The sequence below is a fragment of the Rhinolophus ferrumequinum genome, chromosome 8 (assembly GCF_004115265.2).
Source record: "Rhinolophus ferrumequinum isolate MPI-CBG mRhiFer1 chromosome 8, mRhiFer1_v1.p, whole genome shotgun sequence".
Classification (NCBI taxonomy): domain Eukaryota; kingdom Metazoa; phylum Chordata; class Mammalia; order Chiroptera; family Rhinolophidae; genus Rhinolophus; species Rhinolophus ferrumequinum.
The window spans coordinates 27422274-27439257 of NC_046291.1; the positions used below are offsets into that span (position 1 = coordinate 27422274).

Consider the following 16984-nt stretch of genomic DNA (forward strand, 5'->3'; position numbering starts at 1 on the left):
TACTGTAGGAAAATCTTCACCACAGTTCATAAGACTTTCCTCCCCATTGTATTTTCTCCTTTGAAACATGTTCAAATCTCAGGCATGAAGTCGCATATTTAACAAGGACCAAGAAAAAACTCCAGAGACAACGGCAATGAGAATTCCAGCAGCCTCAGAGCCGAACACTAAGTTACTGAGACACATCAGGAACTCTTGGGAATGAAGTGTTTGCTAATTAGGCCACCATGAATAGACTCGCAAACCTTGACAAAGTTTTTCCAAAACATCTGATGGAGAACTTTGATTTATGGGCTGTCCAGGTGAAACCTCAACAGATGGCACCTTCTAACAATACCTGACACCTGAGTTTGTTTAGGATCTCAATCTCTGGAAAACACACAGCTCTACAGAGGAAAACAGAGAGAACAAATTTTGGAGTCACCTACCTTATCTTTGTCTTCAACGACATCTGCCAAGACGTCATCTGGATCCAGGATCCCTCCATCTGTGTATTCTAAGTGATGAATCTTCACCCAGTAGCCAGGATCCTGTAGCAGAACCACCAACAAGTTTCATGAATCAAACTTTTCAAATAGGTAACATAAACTTTAATTTTAAAAGAAAATAATTGGCACACTGAAAAATATGTTCTAGTAATAATACAATTTTTAAACACCAAAAACAAATGTTATCTATTTATTTGGATAAATATTTGGCATTTTTATCCTGTTTAACATAAATCAGTAAATCAAAGTACACATATTTCATCAATTTTCCTGGAAGATAAATTGCAATGCAAAAATAAACTGCTCAGCTATTTGAAAAGCATAATCAAGGAATTTTTTATAACCTACAATTTAGGCAATTACAAGAATACTTTGGAAAAGAAAGATCTTATTGAGGGTACTTTCTGAAACTTGGGATTGAAAGTTCAAACAGAGATCCCAAATCTGTAAGGAAAAAAATCAAGAGGCAAAAAGAAATCTGTGTTGGCAACAGCTTTCACTTTGGAATACGTGAATGAAATGAGGTGATTCTCAACCACTTCACCTGTTTAAATCGCCATGCTATGTGTATGCCCTCAATTCTAAGATTTGCAGTGATCTCTGGAGCAAGCTGCAGCATTGGTTTCCATTTGCTGTAGCACGACAGCAACTCGGGCTCTGTTCAGAGTTGAAGAGGAGGTTCACTCAATTTGGATACTGATTTAGGAGATCTCCCAGTATTGTTTTTTAAAAACTGCTTAGGAGTATAAAGCTTAAGGGAAAAAAATTAATGTCCCCACTTGATATATGGCTAGATACACTAATAGTACAGCTTAGAATTACATGATATAGCTCATTCAGTTATGCATGTACTGCCTATTTCAAGATATGAGAATGAAACATTATAATAATGAAACAAGAACATGAACCAATGAATGAAGAAGAACACTAGTAAGGTTTTTACCCAGAATGCTCAAGCTATAATCAATTTGGTTCTGTGATTCTTAGAAAGCCTCTCAAACTGGGAAATTTTTGAGCTCTAAATCAGTTTCCAATAAAAGAACAGATACCAATTTGTGAGAAGAGATGGAAATTCTCCTAAGACTTTACCACATGAATCTTTATAAAGTATTAAGAACATAATTCACAGAATGCAAGTGCAATTTTACAAAAACTAATAGAAACAGTGTCATACATCCTCTTCTTTAAAGGTTTCATACCATTAAATAGTAATTCTTTTGAAGTATCTGTTCAAAAGGCTACTGAAATGTGGACCGAGTACATAGCTTTTCAGTAATTTGACTTGATAAAGTAATAGGCTTAAAAAATTCAAAGCAATTCTCCTTAACTAGGCTCTCAACATTTCAAAATTAAGTTTTCTGTAGAGTATTTAAAGAGCTATTCCAAGCAAAATGAAAGGAATTCCTTTGGCTTCTAGTGCTAGTCTTACGGGTAGAAACACTAATGATTTATTAGGGAACTTTGCCTGATTTTACTGCCCAGAGAGAGATCACAAAGACAAAAATAGTGATTATATTAGGTTGGTGCAAAAGTAATTGCAGTTTAAAAGGTTAAAAATTGCAAAAACTGCAATTACTTTTGCACCAACCTAATATAACCAGGTAAGAAAAGTCTGCGACACCTATCAATCAGAGTCTTTAATCAGAGGTCTCTGCCAACTCAAGGCATCTGTGCTATAAAGGATAAGCCAGGTACAACAAACTAGATAATACTGAGGTAGACAAAACACTGTGTAATGGCCACTAGACTATACAATAAAGAGAGCAAGAAAGAAATCCCCTAGTAATCTTTGGGAATTGAATCTTTTTCTATAGCCATGCCACAAGCAACATCTTTCTCCAAAACTATTCAAGACTTCTGACTGGAATCTAGAGAGAATTATTTGCCTTGTAAAACTAGCCTTCTTAAAAAAGGAGTTCAATTTAATGAATTTCTATTAACTTCCACTGAGTTGGTTTTTGATATCTTATAGAACAGTAGATAAAATCTGTTGATTTTAAACATGTTTATAAAAACTGACGTATCCTAAAGAGTTTGTTTTTATATTCAAATACTTAAAAGCAGACATGTATTAAGTTGTCTGCTTTCTTCGTGTGTTCCGTTTGTAAAAGCAGATTTTATCAACTCAGATGGAGGTAAACAACTACCCCCAGCAACTGCAGTACAAGTTCAAGTATACCTCTCTTCCTGCCTAGACATAGGAACAGAGAGAAGAAAACCAAAGACTGATTTAACATGGTGAAACTCGGGAAATAGCAAGGGATAGGATCTGATCAGTAGCAAAGAGAGCAGCAGACAAGTGGCAGCAAGATCGGGTTGTTAAGTCACAGAACATTCCTCCCTCACACACATTTGTGGGATCTAAGATGTTTTGGAAACTATGGCACAAGGGTTGAAAAACTAAGATGCTAATCTTTAATTTTGATTCAAAAGAGTACAGAACTTAAAAGTTTTACTGAACTAAATCAAGTTTAAAAAAAGTAATTTATTACATTTTGGAATCATATATTCCGCCAAAAAAAAAAATTTAAGTGAAATACATGGTACCAGAATATAAAGACTATTTGCAATTTTAACTGTTCCCATTCTACACTGATACTGCATTTTATACTCTCCAAAGAATGGAAGAGCAGGCTGATGACGAGCACACATCTAATCCTGAACAAAAGCAAACAAGCTATATGCAAGCAGTCTCCTATCCAAGTTACATACCCAAGAAAGGTAAATCAACGAACACAGCACATACCAACTGTGAGTTTGTCCCCAAGGTATTTGGCCATGGTTCTATAGATCACTTGAAGAATATACATACAATATTAGCAGCCGACAGCCATCTAAGACTATAAATTCGCCCTGACTCCTTTATGCATGTAAAAATTTCAACCATTACCTTGCAGTCAACACTTTGCATTTCGTTTGCTTGCTTTTATTACCATCAGGAATAAAATTGATCAAACATGAAAAGATGTTCACATATGTGTCATGGTTCACACAATTAATCACTTGGAAAAATTTACTGCAATATTCATGATCGTGACATTTAATCTACCTTTATATTGCACAAATCTCTCTAATACATGTAACTTTTAAATTATTTTGAAAATGTCTCTAGTATATGGGCTATGCAATAAATCTTATTACTACACTGCTAGGATCATTAAAGTATTGAAAAATAACATACACATTATGTTTCCTACACTTTTGATAGTATCCTCTCTGCATTAAATAATGCACAATTAACTAAAACCCTACTAGAATTTCAAAACTAAAAATAGTCTACAAAGATAAATTGGGAAAGGAAATAAAAACATACGCATTACAGGAAGAAGACAATTACAGGATACTTTTATGATCAATGTAAAAATTGCTCCAAACAGGTACTGCTATCAATAGCAACAAATAATCTTCACTGTAGGTAGATGATATGAAATTGTCCCATTACCTTAGAAAATGTATATTAGCCAAAGTTTGGAAGAACAATAATTTTCCATCTGCAACACCCAGAAGAGTAAGTGGATTGGCAAGCCAGATACTATAACGCATGACTACCAAGCACTGAGATGACGTCAATAATCAAAAAAAAACAAAAAAAAAAAACTTGGAGGTTTCTAACCAAAATGCCTCTGATCCAGGAAGAGAAAACAATACCCTGCAATAGTGACAAGGTCCCAAAGAGAGGAGAGCGCTGCTAAGAAAAAGCCAATGGCTGGAGAAATCCTGTGTTTGTCAATGGTGGCAATTCAATGCACCTGGTTTTTTGTGGCTTGATGTTTTCACAAGAATCTTACCCACTGGAAAATAAGAACTGTACAATGGAAGTTAATGGAAAATTAGAATTTTTCCTTGTAGAATTTAACTTCGTGAATTTGGTGGAATGTGTCTATTAAATGAGATTTCACTGTTTTCATCATCATCTTCATCATCATAATCATAACAGCAGATAGTTTGTTTTAGTGCTTTCTATAGACCAGGGACTGTAGGCACTGTTATGTTTTATCTGATTAATTCATTTATCGTCGGACTCACGAAGTGGTTATCAATCCATTTTACAGATGAGGAAAGCAAGGCATGTGAATTAACTTACCCAAAGTCAGACGCTTACTAAACAGCAGAGCCAAGGTGCATATTTTAACAGAATTTTTTTTTTTTAAGATTAAGGAATTTAAAAGGACAATTATCTAAGAACAAGGCAGGGAATCAGATCCTTAAGTATACTTGCTACTTAAGTATATGGATCCAGGCAAGTCATCATTACCCTGGGCCTCAGTTGCTTCATCACTAGTAAAGCTGAAGGCTTTGCGGCCTCTGTACAATGTACCCCATAGAGGTCGAAGTGTAGAGGACACAAGACAGCAATAATGGAAGGATACAAAGTCTTCAAGTAAATGTGTCCAGTGTTGCACAAGTGAGAGAAGCTTCCTCATAAGCATGAATTAAAGATTTGGGAATCAATGAAAAAAGATCTTCCTGCTAAGGCTAGTGAGGGAGCTTGTGGCATTAGAAGTTGGATGGACAATTATAAAGTTTTATATGCATGCGCATTTGAACTACTTCTGTCATAATCCTCTGGGGTTATTCTACCCTCTATGCAAGACCAGAGGAGAATCAGATGCTCCAGAAGGCACCCAGGAAAGACATAGTGATTAGAACAGGTCTGAAAACGGAGGCAAGCCGAGTGCAAAAGTCTCTAAATAACCAAGTAGACAGTGTATGCAAACACGAGAGTTCCAGAAAATGATGCCTGAGCAGTCTAGCAGAGCAGCACTGACACCTGAAAGGAAAGAGGTAAGCCAGAAAAGCTACTAATGAATATAGAGCTCATTATGAGATGGTCGTAACTGACTTTAGAATATGTCTCCACCTTCCTGAAATAGATCAACCAAGTGCAAACTTGAGAAAAGACTAGAGAGAAACATGACCTGGTGTCACTTTAAATCATGTATGTTTCCAAAGAATTCAGGAGAGCTAAAATGGGACCAAGGATGTTTAGACTGGGTTGAAAGTAATACCTAGCAAATTCAACAACAAAATTATAATCTCAATTTATGTATAAAATGAAGGTGAATCAGTGCATCTGTATATTTACTTCCGGCTTTTAAAAAAATCTATGATTCTACTAAAAGAAACTTGACATAGCCATACTAACATCAGATAAAGGAAACTTCAAGAAATATCACTCAAGGTAAAGGGGGTCATTCCATGATGATAAAAGGATCCAACAGAAAAAAAAATTAACAATTCTAAAACTATATGTGCACAATAATATCACTTCAATATATATACTGCCAAAATAAATAGATTAAGAAAATTCATAATCACAGTACGAGACTTTTGATAGAACAGAAAAAAAAAGTCAGTGAGATATAAATCATCTGAACACAATTAACGAAGTGACTTAAATTATCTATATTACATACATATAAACAAAACACCACACTCAAAAAGATTAGAAAATACATTCTTTACATGTACACATGGAATATATACCAAATTTCAAAAGTCTAGAATCATTCAGAATATGTTCTCTGGTCACAGGGGAATCAGTTACAAAAATGATATCCAGAAAATGCCCGGCTGTTTGGAAATTAGGAATTATAGTTCTGAATAATCCATAGATTAAAAATAATGGAACTTAGAAAACAGCTTTGAAGTGAAAAATAATTAAAACATAAAAATTGTGGGATGCAGCTAACGCAGTGATTAATGGGACATTTATGGTGTTTAATGCATATATTAGGAAAAAAGAGCTAAAATCAAGAAGCTACTAGAAATAGAACAGCTAGTCATTGCAGACAGAAGGAAATAAAGTGCACAAGTCAATGAAATATCCAAATGTAAAACAAATATAAATCAAAGTTCGTTCTATAAAAGGCTTGATAAAGTTGATAAATGCCTAGTTGATAAATGCCTGATCAAGGAAAAAAATTAATTTTCAGTATCAAGAAGGAAAACAGCAAGCAATACCATCATAGATCTTATAGATATTAAAAAGAAGGTATTGTAAAAAATTTAGAGCTACGAATTTAATAATTTATATAAAATAAACTCTTTGAAAAATACAACTCTCCAAAACTAACAATAAAAATAGAAAATATAAATAGTACAAAAACAACAGTGTAAAAAACAATCTATTATTTAGAAACTTGTCCATAAAGGAAACACCAGGCTCAGATTATTTCAGTTAAAATCTTCCTAATGTTTAAGGAAGAAATAGTGTCAATCTTATACAAACACTTCTAGAAACAAAAAAAACAAAAAAAAGAAAGAAAAATTTGCCAACTCTTTTTTTTGAGGACAGCATCATGTTGGTAACACCTTACAAAGATATTACAAGAAAGGAAAATTATAAAAATTTGCATCTGGATACATTTGTCAAAAGCTTAAAACATTTGTAAATCCAATTCAGTGATGTATATAAAGGATAATACATTATGACCAAGTGGAATTTATTTCAATAATGCAAGAATGGTTTCAAATTCAAAGGTAACCAAGGCTATTCACCACCTAATGGGGGTGGGGGAGTGAAGGATAAATATTAGATGATCATCACAGCAGATGCAACACAAGCACTTGAGAATATTCACAACCAATTCACAGTAAAATGTATCTTAGCAAACAAGGCAAACCAGTAACAGAGAAAAATGAAATTTTAAAAAAATAACATAACAGTATCAAAAAATCAAACGCTTAGGAATAAGTCTAACAACATATGTGAAACTTTTATGTTAAACTTACAAAATATTAGGATGTAAGGATGTGAAGCAACTAGAATTCTCAGACACTGTTAGTGGGAGTGTAAATTTGTACAACAATTTTGGAAAGCTGGCAGTATGTGAACATAAACATCCCATAAAGCTCAGCAATTCCACTCTCAAGTATATATCCAACAGAAACGAATATATAGAATTACCAAAAGACATATAATAGAATATTCATAACAATATTATTCCTAATACCTAAAAATCCAGAAATAAATATTCATCACCAGTAGAACAGATAACATATCACTGCAACGGAATACTAAACATCAACAAGAATGAACAAACTACAACTTTATTCAATAATATGGGTGAATCTCACAGCATAACAGTGATCCCAAAGAGCCAAAAACAGAAAAAACGTACATACTGCATGTAATCCCCTGCAAATAAACTCAAAAGCAGGCAGAATTAATTCACAAGGTCAGAAGTCAGGATACTGGTTACCTCTTGAGAGGGCAAGGACCATTTGAGTAAAAAGGGGCACAGAGGCTTCTAGAGTAAGGTTCTATTTCTTGATGTGTGTGCTGGCTACACTTATTTGTGCACTTTTCTGTATGTGTGTTATACTTAGAAAGTGTTTACATAAAAATGAAAAGAACTTTTTTGCTTCAAAAAAAAAGGTGATTTCGTTTTTTCACACTGAAATGCATAATGGTACCCTTCACACATGACATGTCTACAGATAAATAAAGACCAATAAAAAGCTATTTAGAACAATTTTCCTTAGAAGTATAAGAACAAATCTTAACATAAATCAAAGAAAAGGAATGCAGAAGTCCCAAAAGGCAGAGAAGCCAGATTATCCTACCAACAGAATATGTAGCTCACTGACCACCAGTTACTCTAAACGCCCTAAGAGCCATAGCAGAGGCTCAGTGGGCCACAGGCTTAAATGAGTCAACAGTGTGACGAGTCTCCAAAATGTGTTACCACCATTTCAGGCTATAATCATAGAAGCACTGGGTCTAGAACAGAGCAAGTAATAATCTTATTCCATGCGCAAGTGGTCATATCACACTTAGAGTGTTTATTCCAAATGTAAGAGATGATTATTAAACTGGATAGCACCCATATGGGAGACAGGAATAGGTCAGCTCCCTCATCAAAAGATGTCATTTAGGTTTGTTCAAATTGGAGTCTACAAACGGAAGTTTTTTGGTTTTTTTTGTTTTGTTTTGTTTTGTTTGTTTTTTTTGCTATTTCAAACATAGTAGAACCACAGTTTTATAGGGCACTGAGCTCTTAAAGTTATCTGGTATGGCAAAATTTTCTTATTCTTAAAATGATCCCTGGAAATCTCTCAGGGAAACACCATACTGGAGACGAACGTATCTCCTTTCAATAAATCCAACACTGCTTTCTTTTCATCCAGGACCGGAGCATATTATTGTCTTTTCAGTTAAGTACCAGATAAAGTATCTGGATTATGTTAGACCACGTTCTGTGAAAACTGCTTATCTTAGACAGTTAGAATCATACTCTGGACAGAGACGGTCACACATCTACCGTAAGTACGTGGTAATTGAGACAACAGAGGTAGTAGCCGAGTCTCTCATTTCTTGCTTCCTCTGGGATAAACACTCATTGTTAATACACGTTAAATTAGCTATTCAAATCCTTACCCTGCTCTTTTTTTTTGGCTGAGCTTTTATACTACGTGAATCTGTAAAAGTTTTAAATGACCACATGAGAGTCCCATCAAATTAAAAAGCTGCCATGCACAAGAAAGATTTGGTTTGTTCTCAAGAAAAGGCATATCCTCAATAGAGAGGTAGATTGAAGCTCAGTATAAGAAAGATCTTTCAGAAAGAGTGAGTGAGTTGTATGATGAAATCGTTCTCCATTCCTGTAAGGAGTCAAAACAAAGGTTAGAATGTCATATCTCCAGGATGCTATAAGGATAAGAAGTGGGAATTGTGTGTTCCTGAAGACCTCTTCCACCTCTCAAACCTACAGCATTTGAAACCTTAACGCTCCTTAGAGCTTTGAACCTATGGTTAGAGAAGATTCTTGAAGGAAGAAATCTCTGCTATATCATTAGAACGATGTTTTCAGCAGTTCAGCATGATTCCACAATTATTGTGCATCTCCATGTAGAAAGTCTATAAGCAAACCACCATATTTTCAATTTCCCAATCTATCGATTATTCTACTGTCTTGCTGTGTAACCTAAAAGTTCACTCATTTATACACAATTTTAAGAAAAAGGTCTTCCATCTCCAAAGTAAAAGAATAACTGGTAGAGAAAAAAACTGAGACTTTTACATTACTTAGATTATTTATAAATAGGCTAATTTCTCACTCTAAAACAACTCTTCCCCACCCCCTATCCCCCCACCACCCCCAAATTTGGTGTTCTCAAGCCTTGATAATTTCCTAAGTTCAAAAACTGGTAGGAATTCATTGGTTCACAGACCATCTAGAACAGCCTTCTCGTTACTGCAGAGAACCAGAATATACAAAGATTAAGCCACAGGAAGACAGTTGTAGGCTTCTGATATACAATCCTTAACAAAAGTATTCTCAATAAGGGCACCAAAAATTCCAGGGGAATTTTTCAATTTTATCTCATAATCCAAATTTTGATATTACTTACTCTCCTTTTCAAGCAGCAAGAAATATACTTAAGCATTAAAGCATACATTTCACTGTCTAGTTCATATATCAACTAAATATTAAACAGAATGCTAATCACCCCAAGTCATTTTTCATCCAGCTTTATGAAGTAACCACTATAGTCTCAGTTTTCTTTATATAAAGAACTTTAAACATTCATTTTTCATCCTGGTATTAACAAAAACTTATTTGAGGAAAAAAGGTCCAGATATCCAGACAGAGCTTTTCTTTTAAATAAAGGACGAATTTTAATTATTTTCAAATCTACTGCCTACATTATCACAGCACACTCTAACTCTTCACAAGAGTATGAAAATTTCCTTTTCCTATAGATGTACGAGTGATTTAAGTGCAGAAAGCTTTATATAAATCTTCAGGGTTAAATATATTATCATCTTAAAACCAAAGTTCTATCAGAAAAATCAAATGTTACATACTAAAATTAAGAGAGATTACACACGTATTTAATTGATACATCTATTTCAAAAGATTTCCAATATATAAGACTTTTAAAACATTAAACCACTACTAACTTCATAATACTGAAATACAACATTTCAAATTAATTTTAAACAAAACAGTTGATTTTTTTTAAATCCTGTTTTCCATTAACTGTTTTCAGTGAAATTTTACAGTCCCAGACCTCGATGCCACTGTCTTAGAAGCTTGTGTGGTCGAAAGGAATGCAAAGCCTACAGCCAAAGAATGGAAGCAGCCATAATGCCAAAGAGAGACACAAGCTAGAATTCTTAAAATAATTTATTCATTATAAAACCCTAAAAAGTATTTTTCTACATAAAGGATTTTTATTAGAATTCGAGATCATAAATTCATGCAACTCAAAACTTACTTAATGTAGCCAATTAAATCCAAATTTTCTTGCTATGATGCAGGCATCTTTGTACAGTAACTCCAAAGACTGCCTTTCACAGATACTATCAATTGTGTTTGTAACTTTGTGTTTATGAATGAATGAAAAAGGTTTAAAGCATTCTACAGATTAACTGCCGTGACCTCTAACTCTTTACTCAACCACCAAGTTTTATGCTCCATCACTGAAGAAATTAAGACATAGAAAAGAATTTTAATTTACATCAGAAGAGGTACTGGTGGCACTGTGTATAAACATGAGTTAATGCTAAGATAAACATACAAACCTCATCAACATTATTCCCGCTCACTGTTTATAAAGCTTCTTTTGAGTATGGCAAGACTAGGATGGTAAGAAATGATCTGTCCCTGAGTTTGGATAGTATTGCGACACTATAGTCCACTACTGTTAGTTTTGTTTCTCCACCAGGGTCTATAGATGGATCACGGGTGTAGCTACAGAGAGCACAGTCAGCACAGGAAAGAAAGGAAAAAGCTGAGCTCAAGGACCCTGTCTCAGACATGACCTTCCTGACTGTCAATCTAAAGCTGATTCTCCGCATCCTACTGCCAGTGTCAAATGTTATCACTACTTTTTTCAATTATTTGTTAATTTGTATTATTTAGTCTTCTCCAACTAGAACATAAGTTCCATAAGACAGAAACTTCTTCACTTCTATATCCCCAGTATCTAAAACCACTTTGGCATCCACTATAAATGGGTCATATGAATAAAGACAAGGAGAAAAAAAGGAGGAGGGAAAAAAGACCTCATGTTATAATAGAGAAAATTATTTTATTTAAACTAAAACAAAAGGTTTAATCATGTGACCTAGACCTTTCAACAAAGCCAAGGGCAGCATGAGAGAACTAGAAATACTGGATTGTATGTCAATGACAACTGTTTGTACAACAAACACGTGCTGAGTTCTTGTAATATCCATGAACGAAATAGGGGAGAAAAATCCGATCCTTGGAAGAATGAAACTTACATTTCAGTGAGCAGAGAAGACAGGCAGTAATTAACAAACATAATAAATAATTACATGAAATGGGATGTTAGAAAGTGGTGAGTTATTTGGGAGAGAAAGACGGAGTAGGGTGAGGAGGATGGGGAGTACAGAAGGCTTGTATTTTTAAATAGGGGGTCAGGTCACGCCTTATTGATATGATGCCGCTTGAGTAAAGAGGTGAGGAGACCAGTCAGTATCAGTCAGGTCTCCTAACAAATGGCTGTGCCCCAAGCAAGTCCATGTGCAGTCATTTGTAAAAGAAATCAAAGCTCAGAAAAGGACCCTTACAGGAGTCCCATGGGGGCCAGAAGTGGAGAACCAGTTCACTAGTCCAGGTGAATAAGCATGGCAGATATGTGAAAATACCAAATGGGAGTAACTGCCTGCTCCGTCTCTCCACAAATACCTTGTCCCCACCAAGTAAAAATTTTACTCCACTCTACAACGCTAGCTAAAATTCTACTACCGTGTTTCCCCGAAAATAAGACCTAGACGGACCATCAGCTCTCATGCATCTTTTGGAGCAAAAATTAATATAAGACCCGGTCTTATATTATTTTATATTATCCTATATTATATTAAATAATATAAGACCTGGTATAATATATTATATTATTTTATACTATACCATATTATATTAAATTATATAAGACCGGTCTTATATTATAGTAAAATAAGACCAGGTCTTGTATTAATTTTTGCTCCAAAAGACACATTAGAGCTGATGGTCCGGCTAGGACTTATTTTCGGGGAAACACGGTAGTTTCACATCATCATCAAACATGTTGGAAAGTACTTTTTAAATGAAAATATTTTCCAGAAAGAAAGAAGAAGGGATCTATATTTTATTTGCATCTTAGTTGTTCTTTTCCAAACTACTGAGGTAAGGCATTTCCAGGTGTGACTATGAATGGACCACATATAAAAGATAATCAACTCTACCCCCTCAAAATGCAGTTATTTAGTGGGAAAAGTATAAGCCTTGCAGTCAGTGAGACTAGGTTGAAATCCAAACTCTACTCATATAATATGCAAACCATGCCATCAACCTTTACCAGATTGTGAGAAATTCATTACATATTCACACAATGCACATACACAGACACACATGTACTCATAGATAAGTACATATATTTTCTTTCTTGGTACCATACTTTTATGGTACCATACTTTTAAATTCTACAAAGGCAGAGCCATTTCTAACTTATATACTACTGTAATCCCAGCATCTGGTACACATTCTCTTCACAACAGATGGACAATAAGCAGTGCTCGTTTTACTAGTGCCCTGTGCAATTCTTCAAAACTGAGAGTTACTGCAAGTTTAGAGGGCAAAGAGACCTCCTAGGCTTGAGAAATAGGAAAGTCAACAAAAGTGAGCAAAAGGTCCAGAAAGAGAAGTATCAGAATGTGAGCCGAGTTTTTCATATGTCAAGATTTTGGCCAGGAGGAAACACTCTTCCCCAGGTTTCCTCTATACTTGTATTCAAAATGTGGTCTATAGACCAATGCAGTCCATGAACTGCTTGTTTTTCATCAAAATACAACAGAGTCAAGAGTAACCATTAAAATTTTTATAGCATGTTTTACTGCTGGAAGATGCAAGCACATAATTTTGTGATTTATAAAAGTATCCATTTGCTGTACATGAACAAACAAAATGATCTGGTCTTCCACCACAAATAGTATGTATAGTCCTGAATACACTGGCCTTATGCCCGACACCCAGGGCCTTAACTAAGATTCATAATTAACTTACATAGTTCGTTGACATTAATCAAAATGCTGACTTATGAAAAGTAGGCTTCTACAGACAAGAAAAACTTTCATTTAACTATTATTTACATAGGAAAATGTAGGCCAAACTTCAAAAACAATTAGCTAGAACTTTTATAAACTTTTAATAAATTAGTATCTGACTTCCCTTGGTCACACCTTACCTACTTTATGAGAGCAAATGAAAATGCAGATGACACTTAAAACTATGTATTTTTGTCTAAAATTATGTACCAGTATACCATTATTATACTAGTACATTGTTAATATAATGGAAGAAAAATCCCCAAGCAGAAATGCCACTTGTAAAGCAGGCAAACAACAACAACAACAAAAAGGACTCAAAGTTCACCTTATAAAGAAAGATTTCAAACTGTAGAAAAATAATCAAAATGTTGAAGAAAAGTTTTCTGATATTTGTATTACAATATCAGTTATATACATTTCCATATATTTATATATATTCACTTACAAAAATATATGAATACAAAAGCTGACATGATTGTAGGTCTGCATTTTACTTTGTGCAATAAATTCATCCTTATTTTTTAAAAAGTTGTAGATATACAAATATTTTAATTGAAAAAAATTACCAGCTAACACATACCTATGATTATAGTTGTTAAGACTATCCCATCCTTTCTTCCCTGGAAATCATCCCCAAACAAATCCATCTAAAAAGAGAACCATAAATTCTATCTTCATGAAACCATGTGATATCTGCAATCCAAAGTACAATACAAAAGACAGAAAATGGAGAGAAAAAGAAGTAATGACTTCTCAGGGAGAGGAAGGTCAAACCCAAGTGTCTTAAGGAAGACACTTAGTATGGAAAACAAGCCAATCCACCTGGGACAGAGTCTGAAGACACCGGGATCCATGAAAATTAGAAGAAGGCGGGGACTGAAAATGGTGGGGAAAAAAAATGTCTGAAAATATGTTTAAAGAATGATGAAACTCACAGGTGCCCACTACTACCTTTCCCTGTCTAGAGGCAAGAGACAGAATATCTGAAGAAACTGACCCTTAGTAGGGTCCAGGCTCTAAGACATCAGATGCACAGAAAAGAACTGAATAGACTACTTAGTGCAAACAGGGGTCCGCATAATTAATGCTACACATTCCAACTTTGTAATCCCATCCAACCCCAGAAAACTAGCAACCAGGCTTACAACCAACCTTCCTCCGCAGCCACTCCCTGTAGGCAATTAGAAGAATGTGTACCACCAAAATGAGGGGCCCAGGAAACTGAAGGTCCAACACAGAAGAGATGGGAAATGAATGCCCCCCAAAATTGCAACAGCAATTAATATGAGCAGGAGTTTGAGGAGCAATGGTCCCAGATCAGATCAGCACAATGGAGGGCTTTAAGAGTGATGCTATCACAGAAAAACACAAAATTGATAGATTTTAGAACTGTTTTAACTTCATGGGAAATGGTACTGAGGATCATTTTATACAATTATAAGAAAAAGAAAAGAGCATGAGATTCAAATAAAACGAAACAAATAGATTAACTCTATTTAAATTAACTCTAGAAATTTACACAAGACAGGAAGCAGCCATAGTTACTGGTTCAAGAGGGAACAATATCTGCATGGTTGTAGTAGTGAAAATACTAAATAAGATTTAACCAAAAATTCTAACAACATATTTAGGGGACCAGGAGGGAGAAAAAATGAAGAAGCTATAAGAAAGTTATAATTTTAAATACCCTAATGGGATATAAACAGATAATGTCTCAAATTGATGAATCAAGAGATAGCAATACACTCATATTTAGAAACAAAAGCACACTGCTACACCTTGATTCATAAATTATTTAGAATTATGGAAATAAATCCCCTCCCCCCCAAAGGAAAAAAAAAAACAGCTAAAGGGTTTAGAGTAGCTGCTTCTTGGAAGCAGAATGAGAGGATGGTCTCAACAGACCCGTATTTTTTTTTTTTTTAACGGCCTTTTAGCACTATTTGACTCTTTCAACTAGAAATCAGCAAACTATGGCTATCATCTATTTTTGTAAATAAAGTTCGCTGGAACACAGGCACACTCACTCATCTAAATATAATGTAAGACTGATTTTGCACTACAATAGCAGAATTGAGTAGCTGCAACAGAGAGCATATAATTTGCAAAGTCTAAAATATTTACTACCTGACGCTTTTCAAAAAAAGTTTCCCAACTCTTGCTTTAAGCTATGTGTAAGAATTACTTGGATACTAAAAATTAAATGGTGCAGATGGGTGGCTCAAATGTATTCACCAGAGGCAACTCTTTTAGACATTTGTTTTAGTCTGTTTGAATGTTAATTCTTCTCTCTAAATAATAAGCATTTCTATTGGTCTGTACTTAAGACCTCAGAAATCATCTTTTGACATTCTGATATTATTGATGACAATTAAGTGTATTTAGAGTCCCCCAACTTGCCTATCCTTCTTTCTCCTACTATTGTTATTCAAATATGTTTATTTTCTTTAATGGTTACTTTTATCTTTGATGAATAACTTAAATTTCTATTTTTAATTCTCCTCATTCAGAGTAAATATGGTATCACAGTTCTTAACTCATACTCCTTTCTGCCCTTTCACTTTCCATTGCTGTCAGTCAGCTCTACCTTTACATGATCAAAGTTGAAAACATTTACATTCTCTTCTGTAATGATAACCATACTTTGGCTATAATTTGATTGCAAAAGTTGAAAGCCAATAGACAATATTGACATTTATGTCAACCAAGGAAATAGTGTTCCCTGACAAACCAAATAAGAGATGACTTAGTCATATGCTTATGTCATGACCTCTTAGTCATTCACACAAGAATGTTCAAATATGTTCTCCTTTTTACTGTTTTCCCTTTTGTCCCAAATTATGTTTGATTATTTTGATAAGTAAGCTATAATAGCTGACCTCAATAGTAAAAATATGAATTATCCTAAAATATCTCTTATATTTTTCTATATTTTTAAAAATATAGAAAATATGTTATATTTAGAAAATATTTTATATTTTTTGATTTGTATATAGCATATAAACATATTACATACATAGTATATACACAAACACTATATATATGTGTACATGGTCAAAAACATGCAGGTAGATATAATCACATTCAATAGCAAAACAAATTGTGCCCAATTTTGTACAGGCAAGAAATATCACTCTGTTTATGATAATGATCATAGTTGTCTTTGATATAAAGTAAAAATAGGCTAATGTTTCTAGGAAAATTATAATCACCTGGTATCTAGAATATGAAAAGCAAGCCTTTCATATAGACAAATAGCCATAAAAATGGATACTATTAGTTTCCTATTGCTCCTATAACAAATTACCACAAACTTAATGGCTTAAAAGAACACAAATTGATTACATTATAGCTCTTTGGGCCCAAAGTTTGATGAAGGCCCCACCGGGCTAAAATCAAGGTGTCAGCAGAGCTGAATTCCTGTCTGGAGGCT

At 34.3% G+C, this 16984-nt stretch overlaps 1 protein-coding gene across 1 annotated transcript in view; it reads right to left on the reverse strand.

Moving 5' to 3' along the window:
- The window catches only part of PARD3B (par-3 family cell polarity regulator beta), a 939210-nt gene that overhangs the window by 801703 nt on the left and 120523 nt on the right, over nucleotides 1–16984 (reverse strand). Inside the window, exon 2 of the mRNA XM_033112382.1 lies at nucleotides 429–530. Within this exon, the coding sequence (XP_032968273.1) occupies nucleotides 429–530 (102 nt within the window). The remainder of the gene's footprint in view (nucleotides 1–428; nucleotides 531–16984) is intronic.